General features: G+C 43.8%; 1 protein-coding gene across 3 annotated transcripts; it reads left to right on the top strand.

The window, feature by feature from the left end:
* Positions 1–982: 982 nt before the first annotated feature.
* Positions 983–22,134, top strand: NSUN3 (NOP2/Sun RNA methyltransferase 3). 3 transcript variants are annotated; one of them, XM_040583022.1, is made up of 6 exons: positions 983–1,087; positions 2,130–2,239; positions 3,916–4,259; positions 5,884–6,038; positions 6,510–6,631; positions 21,867–22,134. In XM_040583022.1, the coding sequence occupies exons 1-6, from the start codon at positions 986–988 to the stop codon at positions 22,126–22,128; spliced, it is 1,095 nt and encodes a 364-aa protein (XP_040438956.1). In that variant the 5' UTR covers positions 983–985; the 3' UTR covers positions 22,129–22,134. The 3 variants fall into 3 exon arrangements, with proteins under 3 accessions (XP_040438956.1, XP_040438958.1, XP_040438959.1); XM_040583024.1 differs by lacking the exon at positions 983–1,087 and adding an exon at positions 1,457–1,911 and having other exon boundaries at positions 2,130–2,234; XM_040583025.1 differs by lacking the exon at positions 983–1,087 and having other exon boundaries at positions 2,124–2,234.
* The last annotated feature ends 646 nt before the right edge of the window (positions 22,135–22,780 follow it).

Below are 22,780 nucleotides of genomic sequence, written 5' to 3'. Positions count from 1 at the left end.
AAATATTTATTGATAACGATAGCACTCCTGCCTTTACCTTTGCACCCTTTTCCAGGCTGGGGCTGAGAGGCCGGTTCCACGTGGGCAGGCTTTAATCGAAACTGCTGCTGAGCAAACTGGCCACTTCCACAGGGGTTGTTCTTCAGCTGGGGGTGTCGGCAAATGCTGATGGATGCGCCAGTTTTGCGGGAGGGGAGGGGGTGACTGTTTCGCTGTTGCGATGGTCGCAGGCAGGGATGGCTGGTGGGGCAAGATGCCCTTGCTCCTAGGGGGGGTTGCAGGTCCCGGCGCTTCTGTTGGGACGAGGGACTGCCCGAGCTCGGCACAGCTTCAGGTTGTAGTGCTGCTCACTCAGTTTGGTGGTTCTGGTGGCCGTTCCCCAGGAACAGCTCATCTGGAAATGCACCTAAGACTTTTGTGTGAATAATTGTCACATTTCTAGCCGTTTGTTTTCGTTGCAGTAGCAGCAGGGTGAGCTAGAGCTGGTCTAGCTCTAGGGTGCTGAGCAGCAGCCGGCTGCCTGCGCTCAGCCTGGGCCAGCCGGGGCTGTGGGCTGGTGGGAGCTGTTAATTAGCAGAGGCCTGATGGTGGTGACATGGGTGGCAGCAGCACCTCGCGCAGGCTCTGGGATGAGGATCCATCCGTTTTATAAGGTGATAAACGGAGGGCCCAGTTGCTGCCTAAGCCCGGTTTGTCTCCTGGAGGAGGCAGGGGAGACTGGAGGACAGTACAGCCTCCCAAGGTGAAAAAAGGGAAATGGAAAGAGGAAAGGGGAGGCCAGGGAAAGAGGAAAGGGGAGGGCAAGGAAGAAAAACCAAACCAAACCAAAAAAACCCCAAAGCCACAACCAAACAACTCCAGCAACACAAAGCAACCCAAAGTAACTCCCATCAAAGAAACCAGCCCCCGGGCAGGGCCGGCGGGCCCGGGGGGCGCAGCTGCCCCGTCAGCCGCCAGGGGGCGCCGCGGTGCCCCGGCTCCGGCCATGCGGCTCCCCCCGCGCTCGGCGGCCCGGCTGCTGCCGCCCCCCGCCGGGGCCGCGCTCCTGCTCCTGCCGCGCCGGGCGGCCGCCCGCGCCCCGGGCCAGGTGAGGCGCAGCCGGGGGGCGGCCGGGGCCCTCCCCGGGGCGGGTGGGCTCGGGGCTGCACACCGGGCCGGGGTGGGCCTTGCCGCCGGGCCTTGCCTGCCGGCGGGAGCGGGAGCGGGAGGCCCGGCTGCGGGCCGGCGGTGGCTGCCCGGCGCCCCGGGGGGGTCGCAGCTGCAGGGGAGCTCGGCGGGGCCCTCCCCGGCTGTACCGCCGGGTGCGTGTCATGTTAACGCGCGTACCGGGAGGGCCCCGCGCCGCCGGGAGGGGAGGCCGGGCCCGCCGCCTGCCGCCGGGGGGGAGGGGGGTGGGGGGGGCGGGACGCGGAGGCGCGCGGTGTGTAATTAACAAATGAAGGAACCGGAGAAGCGACTCGGAGCTTGGGGTGCCGCCTTCCGCCGGTGTTTGTGCGGGGGGCTGCAGCAGGTCCTGCGCAGGGGAGCCCCGCACAGCCGGGCGTCTGCCTTCGGGGGTTCCTTCTGAGCAGCACAACTTCGAAGCCAAACGTTCTTCCTCTCCATATCCAATACAAGATTTCCATAGATTAAAAAAAAAAAAAAAAGTGTAACCATTTTTTTTCCCCCCTTACTCTTGAAGTATATTAGCTATCGCAGTGCTTTGCAGCTCAACTCCAGCAGAATTACACAAGGATTTAAATTAATTTCTTCCCTTTATTTAACTACGTGGGTACAACGTGGCGGTGCGTGGTTGCCATCGCACCTTGCTCATTTTGCTCCTGGTGTACCAGGGTCTCAGGAGCCACGGTATGAGCACAGTGGGCACGGAGAAGGAGTAGTATCAGCAGGTTCTGAATAACCTTTTTGCAGGTAGGGACGAAGAGAGCGTGCTCGCTCAGCTTGTTTGTCCTCTGTGACATTTCTGTTACATCCTGATCACCTTTGTGGTGTGACCTGGATACTTGAGCATCCTAGTAGCACTAAGTTGTTTTAAATTGATAAAATCTTCTTTTAAGAATTCTAGTGAGAAGAAGGGAGGGTTCCATTTGTTTGTCTTTACTGCATTTATCTTCCTTTTCTCTCTGAAGCTGGAAAATAAAACAAAGGGGAGAATTGAAAAGCAGATTTGTCAAGTTGTTCTGGATCATTTTGAGAAGCAGTACACCACGGAACTGGGAGATGCATGGACCAGGGTCAGGTCGGTTTTTTTGGAGAGATGGGGGAGGGAGGGGAGAGGGGGAAACGTTCTGTTATTTTTTCAAGTGCTTCATAAAATAACTTTTGAAAGAGTCAACTGTAACTTTGTTGTAACGACAGTAACAACTGTAAAAAAAAAAAAAAAAAGACTGTATCAACTGCTTCAGGTTTTTTCCAGTTTAGAACTAGCATAAAAGCATGAAATAACAGAAGCCTAAAACTTGGAATTTTTTAGGGTTTTTTAGTTGAGATGTTTCTTTTGGCATGTGAAGTTTCTGTTCTGTATGCATATGCGCTGCAAGGAGACTACCATCTTATGTGTTTGTGACTGTTTTGTAAAAACATGGTCCAAAAAGCATCCTTTTATATTTAACAGCTGCTGTTAGTGTTTTTTCTACAGCTTTATAGTATCTGGAGAGAAGATATTTTTTTTTTCTACAGCTTTATAGTATCTTGAGAAACTGGGACAAAGATGTTAGAAGTATATCCCCTGATTTCTTTCCTTAGAGGAGATTGAATGTTAACGCCATGTACAGAACAGTCTGTCACTGAATTTGGGCGTTGATCCCGCAGCCGCTGAAGAACTGGCTGTGGTACCGAGAGCAGACGTCTTCCCTTCCTTGCTCGTAGGGAAGCCAGCAGAAGAGCCCTTCTGGAGAAGTGCATTGCTTAGCTTATACACTTTTCAACAGGAGTTTGAACAAAAGCAGTTGACTTTGACTTCAAGGGCATGACAAGCGCTCCCGTCATCAGTGCCATGTTATTTGGAATGAAAAAGCATCTTACGGGATCTTATGTGATCACAGTCTTACGAACCATGTCGCTCCCGTGAGCGCCCTTTTTGGAGTAAAAAGTACTTTAAAATAAGTGTCTCAGTTGTTTTAAGGAAAAGAAAAAAAAGAAAAAAAACCATAGACATATAGCATTAGTTTAAGTGAATCAAATCAAAAACTCTTTTAGGTTGAATCAATGTGTATTTCATTTTTAGGCAACGAATGTTCCCGAGTAGTATTTTTTGAGACTAAATGAAAAAGTCCTGAGAGGAATTCAAATAGAAAATAGGGGAAATCCATGCAAGAAAGGTCTAAAAAAAGTTAACTGAAAAACAAACAAGCCTGTTCCTACCATATAAGCACTTCTTTTTGACTGTCTTCCAGGAATATTTATTAGTTTAATTTCTTCTGGCCCAGTGTTTGCAGAACTTACAAGGAAATTTAGAAAAAAACCACTTGTAAAACCTGCATATTATGGTGTTGGCTGGAATAACTGTTGCAAAGCCAATGTGATTCTTTTTGTTGCAATATTTACAACTAATATTTCAGTTGGTCTTTGTCCCCAGGGAAATACTTTATAGTCAGGAAGAGCATCACCCTTCATCATTTATAACTTCTGCAGTTGTTTTGCTAAAGAATTAGGAAAACAGAGAACATCTTGTTTCGGAAGAAGTTAGTGCCTTAAGTACAATAATTAGAGAAAATGGTGGCTTGATTTTCTCTTAAAATTATTTACCTGCATACTTTTCTTAATCTTATCTAATCAAAATATTTCCTTTTTGATTATGCTGGAATCATCCAATGGTGAGATTGTTATCCTTACATAAGAAAGGGCTTCCTGTGCTGTGGAATGCTAATTTTATTTGTCAAGTTCTTAAATAGCTTTTTTGGTTTTTCAATTTAGAGATGTACTCACACACCCATTGTGCTGGCAGTACGCCATTCTGCTTAACAAGTTCAGCCAGTCCGCTGAACTGGAGACCACCTTGCCTGCGAGGGGATATCATCCTGCCTTTCCAAGAAGTTTGCCCTATCTTCCAGCATCCTTTAAGTGTTACATCAGGAGAGCCCCTGGGAGATTCCCTGCACAGAAACACCAGGCTGGTAAACTGAAAGAGTATTATCTGCTGAACGCTGCTTCGCTATTGCCAGTGTTGGCGTTAGAAGTGAAAGACGGGGAAGATGTTTTGGATCTCTGTGCTGCACCAGGGGGTAAATCAGTAGCTATCCTGCAGTGTGCCCGTCCAGGTAACGGAGCGAGGTGCGCTTAGAAGCTGATCCCTGGCTCTGTGCCTGGGCCGTTTCAGTTGTGCCTGTTGTCTGTGCTAGATTTGGAATGGGGGCAAAACCAGAACAGTTTATATTCCAGGTAGTTCCATGCTGTTTAGTAAGATTTTTATGAAATCTTTTCGCTTAAGAAGATGAAAAATATGGTAGTTAAAGTATAGGTTACTACAGACTGACAGACAAAAGTGAAGTACATTACATGTTTTTCTTTCTCCACTGATTCCCTTATTGTTAATTCTTGAGAAGTTCCTTAAAATCACATAATTTGTTGGTACGTGGAGGTCAGTAATCTGCAATCTTGCAATACTTGTACCTTTTTTTTTTTTTTTTTCTCCTCTGCTACCTCTCTGGCCAGTGCTGTGCAGTAGTATAAGTAAATTTAAGTTTACTGATGTAAAACAGAGCATAACAAATTAAATATGCAAGATCTAGGCAGAGGGAAAAAGGTTATGATGAGGAATTGGTTTGTATCAGTATTTGATAAGCTCTGTGCCTCAATCTACCTAGATATTGTGGAGGGGCACTAAGATAATCACAGTGTTTAGAAGGTAACAGCAAGCAGCCGCTCAGTTCTTCCAGGCCAGGGAGTAAAAGCAAGCTGTGATTGCTGTTTCCAAGTTTATATGTTAGCTTGGGTAGTAGTTGTCTCAAAATGTTCACAGCACCTTATGTTCTTACTGATTGAGACCATTACTATAACCACTAGCACCTGTTGATTCCAGCTGGTTTTCCTTCCCTCTTCTAGAGGAATGAGGTGATGCCAGTGAGATAAATTAAGTATGGATTGTTCTTTCAAAAGATTTAGAATAATAAAAAAATAAACCAACAAAACATTCATCTTATGGCTGTTTCTGAAGATACCAAATTGTTGCTAAGAACATAAGATGTAAGGAGGTTGATTCTTAATATACCTCAGCAAATGCTAAAATGTACTGTATTGTGCGTGGCAAATACAGTGTAGGACATCCTGTGGAGGTACGGAATTAGAAATTTTATTAAATTAGAAGATAGGACTAAGAGAAAAAAATACCACGCTGTTTTTCTGGTCTGGGTACAAGCAACAGCGGTAAGGGATAATTATTCTGGCTACATTGTTAAAAGTAAGTGCAACCAGAAGGCTTTTGTTAAAACACTTCTAGCTTAAATTTCAAATAAGGGATTGAACTGCTCGGCTTAGGATACACGAAACTGGTGTTTTATTTGAAGGCAGTTCATTAATTAATAAAGGGCATGTACCTCATATAGGAGCCCAGAAAGGCATTTGGCACTGGTCTTTGGATATGGACTACGTTTAAAGTTGGTTTTATTGTGGAAGTCTATTGCTACAGTAAGTACTTACTACTAAATATTTATGGATTGTTCGGTAGGAGCATGTTGAAATTTACTCTTGTGTATAAAAATTCAGCAGTGTTATAAAATGTGCAATAACATAAGCAGGTAAGGTGTAAACTCTGTGGCAGTCATGGCAAAACAGTAGTACTTCTGAAATCAGTGTAAATCCTTATATTTGTAAAAAAAAAATGGAAAACCAGAAATATTGGCTTTAGGGTGTTTAATTCTTTTTTGTTTGCTTTAATTCTCTAAGGTCAGTTTCACTGTAATGAAAACGATGATTTGAGGTCAACATGGTTGAAACAGACAATAGAATCCTTCATCCCAGATCCTTTCATTAACTTAATAATGATCACTAAAATGGACGGTACACAGATTGGAGATCTTAAGCCTGAATTATATGACAAGGTAATGTTATTACTTATTATAAAATTATATTTCTGCATTCTGCTTCTTTCTCTTCCTATGCTGTGCTCTTTTTAATTTTCTTTTTGTTTTCTGGCCCCCACAAAAATATCTGACCTATCGAGGGGAACCAAGATCATTCGGCCTTGGTAGTGAATTCTGAAGACCTTGTAGCTGTGTTCTTTGCATGATGTGTACTTAGGAGGGGGGAGAACAAGTGAGAGCAATTCAGATAGAGAATACTTTTGGAGCAGTAATTTCTTATTCCCCACCCCCTGATAGAAACATCTCAAAAGAGTAATTAGATCATTTTTGCCTCTGAATGTGGAAATAAAAAAACCATCAAATAAAAAAAGAAAAAGAACATGGAAAATAAAATGTGTTAGCAAAAGTTGAGTAGATTTTTTTTGTACACAGTGTTCAGAAAGTGAGTATCTTGTGAATTGTCTTTATTTGCTCTTATTTATGGTATAGGTACTGGTTGATGCTCCTTGTTCAAATGACAGAAGTTGGCTATTCTCTTCTGATATTCAGCAAGCTACACTTAGGCTAATACAAAGGAAAAAGTTATCATCTTTACAATTCCAGCTGCTAAGGTGAGAAGTGCAAAGGAAAGCTATTAAGGGAGCTTTTCATAATTAAGAAAAATTACATGGGGGCAAGATTTGTCATGTTTAATAACCAAAACCAGGTTTCAGCATGTGAAAAGAATGTGAATAGTATGTTGTTGCAATGCTGTTTAGAAGAAACAGCTGGTCTAGGTTAATGTGAATATGGAAATTTGTATGGGGTAACATAAGCAGTAAGGCCCAGATGCTCTGCTACCTTACTGCGGTACAGTCCTCGTGACTTGTTTATCCACGTATGTGTCCATTTTCACATGACTCTGCACAGTCTGGTACCATATCAAAATATTTTTTGTAGGCACAGCTAAAATGGCTGTAGATATATTCCCCGGCTGGAGCAAAAAAACATGTGCATAACTTTTAGTAGTGTGGGGGTATTTTTTACTACCTGTGAAAATAGTCTGTAGACCTGCCCAGCTGGGCATTCTTCCCCACACTCCTTGTGGTGGTGGTGGTGATGCTTGTTCACAGAATTGTCCCTTACGGTTCTTTGTTACAGTCTTTTTAATAACTGAGCTGTAAGTCAAGACAGGTTACCTACCATCACTTAGGTCATTATTTAATGCTGCTTCAGAATTTGCTTTCTGGTCTGTTCATATGAAGAGATTGAGTTGCCTATTGCACGTTCTTACGTGCTGCTTGAATTTAATACCCGTTTGACTATTTGTGGCCCAGAAAGACTACTGATTATAATTGATAGGGTAAAAAAGTAAAAGGTTGTGGGATTTGGTGGGGGAGAGAGGATTGTTTGTTTATTTTTCAATAATAATCCAAATGGACGTCATTATGTATTACACTTTTTCACGATACCAGCCATAGGCTAGCGTTTGTGAAAGGGTTTCAGACTCTACGGTTTTTCTTGTTGGGCAAAAAATAAAGCGACTTCCCAATAATACCTTCTAGACTTGAGTGTTTTTTGAAAAGAAACAGTCACATCCAAGTCCATCTGTCAAAGCAAATTGAGGGAAAAAATAACATATTACAAAAAAGAAAGAAAGTTTTTGTGGAAAGTTCCCATTGCAGCAGTTCAAGATAGTTTTGCATGACTTCCAGTTGAAAAAGGCCTAGCAGGAGCCAATGATTTATAACAGAAATATGAGTATCTTATTGCAGTAATGCATCATGTCACCCATTTCCTTTGAAGAAATCAATCACATTTAAAACACTGACCTGTTTCGGTTTTCCCTTTTCAATATTTGACATATAAAATGCAATTTGTGAACCCCTACCAAAAGAAAGCATATATCATGCAGAGAAATTTTGAGAATCTGCATAAATCATTCCAGATTGTAATCCTGAAGTGGAGAACTGATGACAGCATGAACCTTGTTTTTAAAGAAAGGAGAGGTTCCTGTCGGCCCAAATCAGATTTAATTAAATTATTATTAAATCAAGAACTTTGCTTTTGTTGAAAGTGTACTTTATTATAGCAACAGCAGTAAGAACTAGATTTGTAAGGAGAAATTCTTTTGAAAAATGTAAATTGAAGTAGAAGGATGCAAATTTCAGTTTCATTGCTCAACATAGATTGGAGTAGTTCTGTAGATCGACCAATCTATTGTTATGTGCACTGGATTTCTTTTCCCCCCGTCTTTTAAAAGATTTTGAATCGTCTGAAATAAATGGTTAGGTTCAAGTGTTAGAGGTTACAAGCGTTATCAGTTAAAATATTTGATATATGCTTAGTAAATGGTATAGCTGTCCACAGTATTTTTATTCTGCCTTTTATCTGATCACTTTAGAATGAATTTCCAATACTAAAGACATCTCAGATCCTGTGTCAAAATGGAAAAAGGAAATGATAAAATGAGACCAGGAAAGGCTATAGGTGGTTCCTCCAAGTGCATTAGAATTTGGTGAAACTAAAATTGTGGAATGCTACCCTATTCAAGGCTTTGATTTATGGCTACAGTGCACAATTATAAATAAAATATTGAGTTTGAATCCCATCTCTGATACTTCCAGTTTAAATTCAGGAAGGCTGAACCTACATTGATCCAGCTGTGCTGCACCTTATGTGAGTCAGCTCATGCAGAGCTACCTCAGGTTTATCTGTGCAGATTACTTGGTACTTTATGCTCGTGGGCGTATCTCACCTTGCCTCCTGTATCTGTAAAACAAAAAAAAGTATAAAGCTGGAACCCAGCAATTTTGTTGAAAGTAGTTTATGTAATATTGTGTGATTTTAAGATGAAGCTTAAAAGTATGAGGACCAAGCATTATTGCTGTTCAGCAGTCGTATTAAATATAAGGATAACACAAAAATGAGAAAGATAAAATGCAAAGGGGAGTTCTATTTTCATTTCTATCAAGTGACACACAGCCCAGAATTTGAGTTTTCCTCTTTCTTAATTAAGGAAATGTTTCACTTGCAATCTTGTAATCTATTTTTCTGGGTTTGGACATCAGAGAGGAAGCAGAGGAAGGAAAATTATTTTTTGCAACACAGTGTGATTTATTAAATACATAGAGGCTTCAAAACATGAAGATCTGGAATAAGTATTGAACTGGTGCGGTGATCTTCCTATGCCAATCTGAATAGAATCTGAAATGTAAATAAGGGGCATAAATTCTGACCAGCACGTTTTGTAAGCAGTGAGGGCATCACTGATTTGAAGGAAATTGAGATTGTAATGTTTGTTAATACTAAAACCAAAGCATCCCCGCTGAGTGCTATAATCCGAGAACACGCTGCAAATCTTGTTATTATTTGGAGTGTTCATGCAGAAAACAAATTGCAAAGTAAGGAAGGAATGTTCAGTTCCTGATACTGAATGCTAGCACAAAATACAGTGGTTCCCATAAGAGAATTTACCAGTGTTGCCAGTTCTCAGATAGAAATTAAATTTTGGGTTAAGCTTGAGTGCATAGTTACTTTTAAACTCTTATGGATGTCGTAATTATTCCTAGACCAGCTGCTGCTGCAGAAAGAAACTCTGTTAGGGTTCAGCTGAAAATAAATCCAACAGGATCCGATTTCAAAAACACAGCAAAGGCATTCAGACTACTGTAACATGACTGTACACAACATCTCTTAGTAATTAAACAGCTCTAATTGGTGGTTAATAGAGTTCTGGTCCACAGGAGTTCAGACTAGCTTTAAAAGATACACATTGGCTGAGTTTCTTTTTTCACCACTTTTTTCCCCTAGTAGTTAGCTACAGGGGAGGTTGTTTCGAATACCTAAGACGTGCACACACAAAGTTAAGAGATTAGGGGGAATCTGGGGTGCATGAGAACTTTGAAGTATGCTTTGGATTACTGGTAGCAAAGCAAGCCATATGAAACGGTTGATTTCCTGGTTGATCTCTTTTGAGTTGTATGGTTTTTTTTCAGAACTCAGGATGGAGCATTAAACTTGGCTTGAGAAATCCAGAAAACCCCTTTATTCTTCCTAGTTAACGAAATGTTTCAATCCCTATCTTACAAATACAAAGATTTTTTTAAGGAACCACGTCTGGTTCTGTATAACATGTGTATAACTTTTTACAAACCCTATGCAAGTGGGGCACAGTAGTGAGATAAAAAGAACTTTTTTGCTTTGAGTATCAGTTATAACATGGAATTTGAAATTGCTGATCTTGTTGAAGCAAACGTTACCAGAACTTTTGAGGTTATGTTGGGGTTTTTTTTTTTCTTTCTCATTGAATAGTTTGGGCAGCAGGAGGGTTGTGCACATGAACTTGGAAAGAAAAATAAAACAAGAAAAACCTCCACCCAAATATTTGGAACCTGTTTTTCTGAATTAAAGGGTACTTAAACCATTAGTTAATATGATATAGCTAAGTAACCAGGTGTTGCGCAAGTGGCTTCATAAAGCTTTTGATCTGTTTGCCTTGCTGCTTCGGTCCCCGAGCAGACTGCCGCGCGTGCAGCCGCGCTGTGTGCTGGATTAGCGGTCTGCACCCATGGGAAGTTGGCAGGTTGACAGTTTTCCTCGAGTTATCAGGTAGAATTGGCAACCGAAGTCTCTAAAGGTTAATCTACATGACACAGGACCTGCTTTATTTTCTCCGGTCCAGACCTTTGGAAATGTATCTTACTTAGAATAAACATTAAAACTTCTGTTGGAAAGGTAGGACGCAAATGTAACAAACCTTAAGTTACAAGCTGCTCTGTGTTCTCTGGTATGTTAAAATTAGTTACATGGTTTTATAGAATATATATAGTCATAGATTTATTTGTTGAAAAAGAGTCTTTTTCACATAGCGTATAGTAAATGCTACAATTTGCTAGAAAGATCCCAATTCTCCTCTTCCCACTTTCGGTGTCACCTTTATATTTTCACTGAAATGTAGTTTTCTACATGTACCTAGAAGAGGAACCGTGAGCTCTTAATTGTGGGGTTTGGTTTTTTTTTTTGTTGTAGAGTGAAGGCAAAAAAAATTTTTTATAACTATGCCATCATATATTTAGTATATGGTACCACTGTACCATTTCTGCTTTGATTTAGACAAAAGCCTTTATAGCACATAGACATGTAATGATGAAGTAAAAAGATACTCGGAATTAGCTAGTTGTCCTGTCCAGGCCAAGTGATTCAGTTTTCTTTGTGACTTGATACTGATGAAAAAAATCTCAGCTGTTAATGTTAATTGCAAAGGCAAGGAGAGCCAGTGTCTTGAACATTTTAAAAAAATTACTGTTATAGAAGTTGCTTGAATTTTAGTGTCAAGCATTGAAAGGATGGCAGGGCTGAATGTTGGCGGGGGGGGAGGAGAAGCACAAGAGGGTCCCCCCAGAAACACGGCAGCTGTCTTGTGCCACAGGTTTCTGTCCCGGCATGTGCTGGATTCCTGCACAGGAGCTCCCTGGGTGTTCAGGGGCGTTTTAGAGTGACACGAAGGAATTCTGAACCACGGTACTGGAGCTGAGGAAAGAAGTGCATGCCATTTTCTGTGGACAAGGGAAGAAGGCATGTAGAAAAGTGGAGGAAATCTTACTGAGGATTATTTCATCACACTACTCATCTCTTTCCCTGGAATTTTTCCCTTTGCTCCTCTGTAGCTGACCATTTAATACACTTGTTATTCATAACTGTCTAATCCTTTAACTCCACTGGGAACTTTTTAGATTTGCAACTGTTCCACCAGCAAATCTTCTGTGGGTTATGTGAATGATTCCTCCTTTAACGACTTTCTATCTTAGAAAAGCCAAATAGTTTGTATAGGCTGGGAGCCCCAGGCTCCAAACTGGGCATGCTGTCCTGGGCGCCTTGCTGTGCAAACCGTGGTCCCTCTCTGTGCATCCTTGCCCCCGCTCCAGGTGAAACGGTTATATAGCTGCTCCCTGGACAGGGGGACTTGGGGTTTTGTTCTAGTTTCAAGTCCTTGAATGTGGCACGTTTGTGCTGTGCCATTCCCCAAAACGCTGTTGGTTATGTTAGTGGAGGTACGAGTCATTTTACTCAGTTTTTTAGACTCGTGGTTGGTTTGAATTTCTTCACAGTGAGTGCATGCTGTGGCCGTTGTTGTGGCTCGATGTTGTCTTCCATCAGAGGTGTTAAAATAAATAGTTTCTGATTTTAAGTACTGCCTGGTTCCTTAAGCCTTTGGCAGTGCCCTGTGAGTCAAGTCCCTTACAATATGTTGCAAAACCAAGTTTATTGAATTAATAAATAACTGCACGAATAAACAAATAAACTACCCAGCAGCTAGATATTTGTTTGGGGATTACAGATTTAAATTAGAGCACAACTTTTGCTTTAATTCCACCTCCAGTCCTTTCTATGTGTACCTGTGTTTCATAAGCTGTAAGGAAGAGCAACACAAGCTGTGTGCCAAAGTCTGTAGTGGGCTTCAAAGGTCTTTCGTTCTCCCTTCTGTAGCTGAGAAGGTTCTGCTTGGTTTATGTATGTTTCTCTTTTTGCAAATAATAAGTTTTAAGTTGGGCAGAGGGGTGGACCTCTGAGAGTATATGAGGTACGAAGGTAATTCTGGGATGACTAAAACGATGGAACGATTGAAGGTTTGTCACAGTGGGCTACCTGTGGCTGCTGGAGGCTAGCCAGCTAGAAGCAGCCTTGCTGATAAAATGATGCTGAGTGTGTGAAGACCCAGCAGGCCAGCACGCGGGGCAGCTGCAGCATTGAGAGTGGCAGCAAGATTCATAGGTGTTGCATTGGCACTTGTGGCCCTGAAGTGTGAGAACAGGAAATAAACCGATCTGTCCCCATGACAGAGGCGCTGCAGTCCTGGTGTTGCAAAAGATGTCTCACAGCCCCGGTTAATAGCGTGAGTATTTCAGAAGTCATCACGCGTCAAAGGAGAAAGCCCAATAATGTTAACCAAAGGTTTGACCTTTGCTGTATAAGAATTGAAAATTATTGGCTATCCATATGTTATTTATAAGAATTTTCAGGACAGATTTTGGCTACAGCAGAACAGGGGGAGGTTGGGGGGTTTGGTTGGTGGTTTTTTGGTTGTGTGGATTTTTTGGTGGTTATGCCCCCTTTTACTTACAGTCAGTCTAGTGCTGAAAAAAAGCAGTTCACTTCATGTTTCTCCTGTTGCTACTGTGTTATTCTGAACTGCAGAGTCTCCACCACAGGAGCGCAAGGAGTACATGCTTGGGGTATGGAGAGAATACTTCAACTAGTGTCTCTGTCTCCTGTGCACCTCTGTCACCACCCATCACAAAGAATTGGAAAATTGGTATTTTGACCAAGGAGGCATTTCCTTATCATTTTGACTCGGTTTGGATAAATACAAGTAAAACCTTTTAATGTGCAGGCCATATTACCACAATGTATCTGGACTCATGTAACAGGAAGAAACCTGTGGTATCTTTAGTCAATAAAAATAACAGGATTGAGGATAAAAGCAAATGCATCTTGAGATGCTTTGTTTCTTGAATAGGTTATGAAAGGGTTGACGGTTTTTATTCTGATCAGACATTATCTCATGTATTGAGCAGAAATACATCCCAATTGCCAAGAGATGGCACTGTTGAAGTGTTGTATTATTTTAAAATTGCCCTAAAATATGTGTAATCTTTTTGCTTTAATAGTGAAAATGGTTGAATGATTAACATAATTAATGCTGACCCTTCCAATGGCATGCAACGTAAACCCAAGCACAGGAGGAGTAGGTTGGACATGCAGGTGCTAGCTGTAGTATGAAATATATATTTATTGTCTGCCTATTTTTAAAAGGATGTTTGAGACACCGAGACTTTTAGAATGAACAAAATGTCACCCTGTCACGTTTAATTTTCTGTAAGTGTGAAAAATCCTCTTTTTGGGTTATGGCTAACAACATTTTACTTGCACGTAAGAGTGTTTTGGTTTTAGAAGTTGTCATGTGGCTCTGGACTGGTCTTTTTACACTGAGCTATTAAATAATAATAGTGCTGTATTTTCGCTAATTTATTGTTAGCATAGTCTCCATTGTTAGGTTTAAAGTTAATCTTGGGAAATAAACTAAATAAAACTCCTTTAAAATAATATATTTATTTAAAAAAATCTAATCCAGTACGCTTGTAATATGAGGTGTTAGATTGCTGTAAATTATCTTCTGTACATCTGACTTCCATAGCACAATATGTAAAACCTAATTTAAAATGAGGAGGGGAGCAGTCTGCATGTGTTGAATTGTTTCAGAGTTCTTCCTGAAAGGGGCGAACATCAGCCACCCTTTTTTTTGGATTACAGATGTGTCTTGCACTAATGTGCTGGAAAGATTGAAGTGTGGATTCAGTGGCTATAAACTGATTATGTCAGTAGTTCAAAGCAAGTGTGGAGAAGCATCCCACAAGTTTCTACAGAATGATGTGCCAGTGAATCTCACACTATCTGCAGTTTTCCAGCTATTGGAATTCCAAGCTATTGATGACATTTTCAAATCATCAAAATTTTAGACTGTTTGATGTCACTGAAGTCTCCTAAGCTGTGATCTGCTGATACGTACTACGGTTGTGTGCAGAACCCCAGAGAAGAGCTGACTTTATTTTTTTCTTTGATTTAGCATGTACGTTGTCTTGTAATGTGCAATAGTACTTGCAGTTCTGTAATGTAATTACTACTTTTGCATACCATTTCGTGTCATCTCCTGGAAGAACTAACCTTGGAGATCTTGTATATAGGCCATCATACCTGATCAAACGGGCATGGCGATGGACTGTCATGCATTTCACTGATTTTAGGCTTTTCTGCTATGCCTTGACTATCTTACGGCGCTAAAACAGTAACCTCACACCTGCAGTGGTGTAGTATGATAGCATGCAACAGAAAAGCTTGAATTACACATATCAGGTGCCGACAATGGTGCTGCTTTAGGGTCTTGATTGCAAGTACTAAAGCAAACATGGTTGTAGGGAAAAGGGAACAAGTCATGAGTATCCCTTCAGGAAAAGTTTTTTGAGCTTTTAATATTGGCTCTTATGCTTCTTTATATGAAGCTTGAAACTCTGCAATATTAGTGCCTCTAACATGTAAAATTCATTATGGGAAATGTACATACCTGAATCTAAAATTAGGAAATTAAGTACAACTGGATCTGTATTTAAACTGGAAGCTGTAGTTCTTTAATAAACAGGAACGTTGTCTGTACCACTGAGAGAATAACTGCAGATTAATTAACTTTAAGTAATGTATTTTATTTTTAAACAATGGATCATAATAAGAGGAAGGTGAAAAAATATTTTAGGGTCGTTTGCCCTAGTCTCGTTTTTAATCGTTCCAGATTTAGAGACCATTTTTGGAAGTTACAGGGTACCTTATAAACAGGCACCAGATTCTTTCAGCTAAGAGCTGACCTTACACTAAGAATTTGGTGTGAGGATAATCAAGATACCAAATGTAAGAGGAATCTTAAGTTCTTAGCTGATGCAGTCGTAGTAGCAGTGGGGGGTCCTGTTAAGTGTCCGTTAGTTATACTACAGCTCCGACCCGTCCCTTGGATAAGCTTGCTTCCCTCCATTGGTTACAGAGGAAGATTAGTTTCTTAAATTACTTGAACAAATTCTCTTTTGAATGAATTCTCTGTCGTGCTGATGACGGGGGGACCAAACTCTGTGAATCTGCTTAGCCCAGCATGGTATCACCCTGTGACTTTGAGCCCAGCTCTACTTCACTTTGAATTTTGCAGCTCGGTGCAGGTTTATCAAAAGCCAAGCACGGTTTAATCAAGGATGGCGTTTGGTTGACTTTGAACACAGCCACTGAAACAACTGTTGCTGAACTTGACAAGATGGATAGATACATTGATTAACCTTGCAGCATAAAGTAATCCTCCTTAGATATTTTAATTCATAACTTGGATTCTGAATAAAGATAACTGCACTAGGCAGCCTGACCTTTTTGGGTCATGGGCCGGTGAAGATTCCCAAGCTAAGGAGGCTTAGATTTAGGGGTTTTTTTTAATGTGAGATTTTCGGGATTTCATTCAGAAGAATCCTGTGCTGCTCTTTCCTCTGAATCACTGCCCCAGTGACAGTTGCAGGAGCGTGGTGCCTTTGAAAGTGTTTTCTTGAATGGTTGTTGCTTTATATATGGTAAGAAAAGGACACTTCCCAAGTGTCTAGGCTGTTAATCCTCTAAGCTGTAGCTATATTTACTTTCTTGCTATATCCCTTTGCCTTTTACCTTTTCCACTTTTACATGATAGGAATACCTTCTCACTTGTTTAAATATTTACGTAGAATCCATCTTACAGGTAGGAAAGCAGTTGCCATTATCTGGGGCTGTGGGTAAAGTTATCAGGTATGCTAAAGGTACATCCTGATTGTTATGCAAAAACACTTTCACATTTTCAAGCCAGCTAGCTGTCCTTTCGTGGCTGGGCATTCCTGTGTGCATGGAAATGGTGTAGCTGGAGGGGGAAGCTCCACGACAAGGAGTAAAGTAGGTGATTTCTAATAATACTGTGAAGATCAGCTTACCTTCATGAGAGCCCATTTAGACTTCAGCCCTGTTCGCTTCGAATTCTACTGTGAAAGCTAGAAAGCAACTCTTGGGGGCGGGGCCGGAAAATGGTTTTATGTTTTCCGGAACTGGTGTGAGGTCAAGGAGACAAGGGATTAGAAGGTTGTACGTTCCTGTTCTGCTTTACAATAGTTACTGTCCCCGTATCTGGGCTCTCTGTGGTTGCTCGGACCAGCCAGAGAGCAGCCCTGCCCTTTGAAATGGACGGCGGGACAGCTGCGAGCCGGGAAGGGAGCTGGAGAGACGGGGCAGCCTGGAGCAGCGCGTCCAGTGCTGGTGCTCTTGGAGCCTGCTACGGAGCGCCTGCGTGTTGGGGTGCAGGGGGGAAGAAGGACGTGTTGGGGTGCCGGGGGGAAGAAGGACGTGCTGGGGTGCAGGGGGGAAGAAGGACGTGCTGGGGTGCAGGGGGGAAGAAGGACGTGTTGGGGTGCAGGGGGGAAGAAGGACGTGTTGGGGTGCAGGGGGGAAGAAGGACGTGTTGGGGTGCAGGGGGGAAGAAGGACGGATTGGGGTGCAGAGGGGAAGAAGGACGGGTTGGGGTGCAGGGGGGAAGAAGGACGGGTTGGGGTGCAGAGGGGAAGAAGGACGTGTTGGGGTGCAGGGGGGAAGAAGGACGTGTTGGGGTGCAGGGGGGAAGAAGGACGGATTGGGGTGCAGAGGGGAAGAAGGACGGGTTGGGGTGCAGGGGGGAAGAAGGACGGGTTGGGGTGCAGAGGGGAAGAAGGACGGGTTGGGGTGCAGGGGGGAAGAAGGACGTGTTGGGGTGCCGAGGGGAAGAAGGACGTGTTGGGGTGCAGGGGGGAAGAAGGACGTGTTGGGGTGCCGGGGGGAAGAAGGACGTGTTGGGGTGCAGAGGGGAAGAAGGACGTGTTGGGGTGCCGAGGGGAAGAAGGACGGGTTGGGGTGCAGGGGGGAAGAAGGACGTGTTGGGGTGCAGAGGGGAAGAAGGACGTGTTGGGGTGCAGGGGGGAAGAAGGACGTGTTGGGGTGCCGAGGGGAAGAAGGACGGGTTGGGGTGCAGAGGGGAAGAAGGACGGGTTGGGGTGCAGAGGGGAAGAAGGACGTGTTGGGGTGCAGAGGGGAAGAAGGACGTGTTGGGGTGCAGGGGGGAAGAAGGACGGATTGGGGTGCAGGGGGGAAGAAGGACGTGTTGGGGTGCCGAGGGGAAGAAGGACGTGTTGGGGTGCAGAGGGGAAGAAGGACGTGTTGGGGTGCAGGGGGGAAGAAGGACGTGTTGGGGTGCAGGGGGGAAGAAGGACGGATTGGGGTGCAGGGGGGAAGAAGGACGTGTTGGGGTGCAGGGGGGAAGAAGGACGTGTTGGGGTGCAGGGGGGAAGAAGGACGGATTGGGGTGCAGGGGGGAAGAAGGACGTGTTGGGGTGCCGAGGGGAAGAAGGACGTGTTGGGGTGCAGAGGGGAAGAAGGACGTGTTGGGGTGCAGGGGGGAAGAAGGACGTGTTGGGGTGCAGGGGGGAAGAAGGACGGATTGGGGTGCAGGGGGGAAGAAGGACGTGTTGGGGTGCCGAGGGGAAGAAGGACGTGTTGGGGTGCAGAGGGGAAGAAGGACGTGTTGGGGTGCAGGGGGGAAGAAGGACGTGTTGGGGTGCAGGGGGGAAGAAGGACGGATTGGGGTGCAGGGGGGAAGAAGGACGTGTTGGGGTGCAGGGGGGAAGAAGGACGGATTGGGGTGCAGGGGGGAAGAAGGACGGATTGGGGTGCAGGGGGGAAGAAGGACGGATTGGGGTGCAGGGGGGAAGAAGGACGTGTTGGGGTGCAGGGGGGAAGAAGGACGGATTGGGGTGCAGGGGGGAAGAAGGACGTGTTGGGGTGCAGGGGGGAAGAAGGACGGATTGGGGTGCAGGGGGGAAGAAGGACGTGTTGGGGTGCAGGGGGGAAGAAGGACGGATTGGGGTGCAGGGGGGAAGAAGGACGTGTTGGGGTGCCGAGGGGAAGAAGGACGTGTTGGGGTGCAGGGGGGAAGAAGGACGGATTGGGGTGCAGGGGGGAAGAAGGACGTGTTGGGGTGCCGAGGGGAAGAAGGACGTGTTGGGGTGCAGGGGGGAAGAAGGACGGATTGGGGTGCAGGGGGGAAGAAGGACGGATTGGGGTGCAGGGGGGAAGAAGGACGGATTGGGGTGCAGGGGGGAAGAAGGACGTGTTGGGGTGCAGGGGGGAAGAAGGACGGATTGGGGTGCAGGGGGGAAGAAGGACGTGTTGGGGTGCAGGGGGGAAGAAGGACGGATTGGGGTGCAGGGGGGAAGAAGGACGTGTTGGGGTGCCGAGGGGAAGAAGGACGTGTTGGGGTGCAGGGGGGAAGAAGGGCGTGTTGGGGTGCCGAGGGGAAGAAGGACGTGTTGGGGTGCAGGGGGGAAGAAGGGCGTGTTGGGGTGCCGAGGGGAAGAAGGACGGGTTGGGGTGCAGGGGGGAAGAAGGACGGATTGGGGTGCAGGGGGGAAGAAGGACGGATTGGGGTGCAGGGGGGAAGAAGGACGGGTTGGGGTGCAGGGGGGAAGAAGGACGGATTGGGGTGCAGGGGGGAAGAAGGACGTGTTGGGGTGCAGGGGGGAAGAAGGACGTGTTGGGGTGCAGGGGGGAAGAAGGACGTGTTGGGGTGCCGAGGGGAAGAAGGACGTGTTGGGGTGCAGGGGGGAAGAAGGACGTGTTGGGGTGCAGGGGGGAAGAAGGACGTGTTGGGGTGCAGGGGGGAAGAAGGACGGGTTGGGGTGCCGAGGGGAAGAAGGACGTGTTGGGGTGCAGGGGGGAAGAAGGACGTGTTGGGGTGCCGAGGGGAAGAAGGACGTGTTGGGGTGCAGGGGGGAAGAAGGACGGGTTGGGGTGCAGAAGGATGACTATCCGGAGGCAGGCAATTCAAATGCGTGCTGGTAACTCTATGAAGTTTTAGAAAATGAGATCTGGAAGGGACATTAGGATGGCACCTGCTCTGTTGTACTGTCTCAGGGTGGCATTGTAGATTTTGTCCTATATCAACCTGTGTCTAAAACGTTCTCAAACATTTCTACAGCCTCTCAAAAGCTGCTCAAGAGGTCTGAGAGAAGCTTGTGGGTTCGTGATGGCTTTAGCTAATTTTGGAAGTATCCTAGAATGGGTCCATTAGGCCCAGTTAAACTGAAAGTATTCAGACTATCAAAGTACTCTGTAACCTGCTCTTTACCTATAAGAGGCTGAACTTGAACTGCTCACTCATTTAGGCTAAATGTGCTAGCCATCTGCTCACTCTCCACCTTTTTACTGAAGATTGATACAACAAAGGCATTAAGCACTGATTTTTCTTTGAGCATCATCAGTTGAGAGGGCTACGCTAAAATTGGAGTAGTATAGATTCCAGTAAAATACGTACTTGGCTTGCTGATTAATGTAACCGAGATTCATAGAAGAAACGAGCGTGATAATGTGTACTCTCCCCAGAGAAACAGGCTGGGTATGATATGCAGGAGTTTTCACCTGGGAAGGTGAACGGACTTGTATTATGTGTGGCTGAAACAGTCATTTTTCCGGGTGTTTCCTCATTATTTCAGACAGGACTTTCAGAATAGCTTTGATCTGTGATCTTCTTTGATCCTGCTTGTGATTAGGCTTTTCTTTATTGATTCTTTTCCTGAAAAGGCCCAATCCAGTTAAAACGACTTACCTTTTTCCCCTTCTATTTTCTTCTTTTCTTTTTTCTACTGTTTTTGTTCAGATATCACCCTTGGCAAGTCCTCAGCCTGCCTCTGGAGGAATGGCTCTTTCAGTGGCATTGTGTTTGTTTATCTGGGCTCGGAATCAGGTTCACTGATTGAACAGTGTATGGGGGATGCACACCTCAACTGGTTTGAGGATATGTTGTGGGTTTGGGGTTTTTCTCCCATAGATTTTTTTTTTTTTTTTTTTCCTAGGGGGCAGGGGAAGGCAATGCAGTATTGTCAGTACTATCTACCAATCTAGGATTATTCAGTGCCTTTCCATACGGCATGACTCTGTGTGTCATTGTGCTCCACAAATCCATGCTTCCAGTATCTGCCCTGCCCTCGTGCAGCCGCTGAATTCCCCGTGACACACCTGCAGTCCCTCGAGTGTCTACCTTGTGCTCTCTCTGATACTCACAAGCTGAGTAACAACGTGCACTTGTGCAGATTCTCTTTGTTTTAAACAAAAGAAGCTTTGTTTAGGGAACAATTGTATTTTAGTGTATTATTTGCTTCAGCGCAGTAGTATCTGTTTTCCAGAAGCAGCGATCTGTCTGAATACTAGCTTACAACTCAGTCTTTGAGCCGTTATGTCCTTGAAGGCTCCAAAGTGTGTGATTAAAAGGGATTATCTTAAGAGAGCATTTTAATGGCAAGTGAACCTTTAGTGTAGCTTCTTCTCTCTGTTATGTGGTGGTACCAGATTTGAAGAATGCTCTTCTGTGGTGCCAGGTGTAGGAATTTTCTCCTTACTCTTAATTTGCAGTAGGTGAATATGGATGACATATCTCATTTCTGTACTCTCACAGGTTATATTTTATCTGTCTGAAAAAGGGCCTTGCAGGTCTGTTTTAATGGCAAGTAAAAAAATGAAAAGTTTCTTTCAACTCAGTTTCAGTGGGGAAGTGAAAAGGAACCTCTGTTCTGTCCGTCTACTAGTAGTCACGAAGCTTTCAGGATACTTGAAATCTTAAGCCACTATTTTGCCTTTTAGTCAAAATTTGTCAACAGGTAAAGGGCACATAAACAAACGGTGTGATCCGATACATCACACTTCCTTAAGAAATCCGATTGAAAAGTAGTGGCTCAGTGAAACCCCCGAGTTCTCTTGCCTGCTAAATAAGCTGCAGGATTTGCAGAAATGTTGGTAGAATTACAGCTCAGTAGTTAGTTTGGGCTATTACTGCAGTTGGACATTCTGATACTTGTTCTGCAAGCAGCTAGCTAAGTATCTAACTAGCACTTTTGATGTGGTGTAACCCATTTTGTATGCACAGTTGTAGCATTTCCACAGTTGTGCTGCGCATATGAATGTTTGAAGTATGTACTGCAGCTCTGAATGGATGCTGCTTTCTTTGTGTCACTGTTCTATAAAAAATACCTTCTGTTAACTGAGGATGAATTAGTAAATGAGAAGGGAAAAATGCATTGCAGGTAGTTTCCTGAACTGTCAATTATATACTGTTAAGATACTTTGATTATGTTATTTATCTTTATGCCTATTTGTAATGCTAGATTTGTAAGTCTTCACATGTTCCGCCACCCCCAGTATGTTGCTTCTTACGTTGATTATTTTTTTTTTTTTCGTTATTTGCAGGTCTGCTATTAAAGCATTGCGTCCTGGTGGATCGCTGGTCTATTCTACGTGCACTCTCTCAAAGGCAGAAAACAGTGATGTGATAAATCTCATTCTAAATTCCTGCGGTGACGTTATGCCTGTAGACATAAGTGAACTGGCCAAAGCTGTTTCTCAGGAATTTGCTTTTCTCAGTGGTACGCAAAAGCATGAACTTCTGGTTCTCCCAGAGAAAGGGAGAGCGTGGGGTCCAATGTACGTAGCTAAACTAAAGAAAATTTAGTCTGTCTGATGCCTGTTAGTATTTTATAAGCGATATGTGATAAATTAATATTCCTAGTACCATACGTGTATGTGAACGTGTCCAAGGGAACTGAATTTAGAGTGTTGCAGTTTGGTATCAGCTGCTGCCTGATCAAAAGGAAGCTGGACACCTGATTTTGTTTAACTTAAAATACTGAATGTGTCTTCAAACTTGGACTTGTGGGCCTCTGTGAAGTCCTTATGAAGTCAAGGGAGCTTTGTATTGTTTTCAAGGTGATGCTCTTAAATGGATTTTTGTCCTGGAATAGGGGCCTAACGTGCTGGGTTTTGCACAGGTTTTTTGGGGTTTTAATTTCTAATTTGGTTTTAATACAGTATGGTTTAAAATAAATGGTTTCAATGGTCTGAAGTCAAGGAGCTCCTGCATTCTTTCTGAAACACATATAGAAATCTGTTTTTCTGTAAGAATCGATTTGTATGCAGAGTCTGTCATCTTAAGCACTGACTATTCCAAGCACTGGCAAAACAGGTTTCATATTTGCTAAGTTGTTTACTGGTTAAAAATTGCCTTCTGTTTACAGTTTGCAAAGGTCAGTGGCTGTATCGACACCAACTTCTTCTTTTTTTAATATTTTTATATTCTTGAGCTTACAAAAATACAATTTGAGAGA

This window comes from Falco naumanni, chromosome 2 (assembly GCF_017639655.2).
Source record: "Falco naumanni isolate bFalNau1 chromosome 2, bFalNau1.pat, whole genome shotgun sequence".
Taxonomy (NCBI): domain Eukaryota; kingdom Metazoa; phylum Chordata; class Aves; order Falconiformes; family Falconidae; genus Falco; species Falco naumanni.
The sequence above is the reverse complement of the archived record's forward strand: the minus strand, read 5'-3'. Positions and strand labels throughout refer to the sequence as shown.

What these genes read in the sequence shown, in the direction of transcription:
- NSUN3 (XM_040583022.1), top strand. Translation starts at nt 986, where the DNA reads ATGCGGCTCCCCCCGCGCTCGGCGGCCCGGCTGCTGCCGCCCCCCGCC. An exon ending in CCTGCAGTGTGCCCGTCCAG is followed by an intron (nt 4,260 to 5,883) that starts GTAACGGAGCGA and finishes TAATTCTCTAAG; the next exon opens with GTCAGTTTCACTGTAATGAA. An exon ending in TTACAATTCCAGCTGCTAAG is followed by an intron (nt 6,632 to 21,866) that starts GTGAGAAGTGCA and finishes CGTTATTTGCAG; the next exon opens with GTCTGCTATTAAAGCATTGC.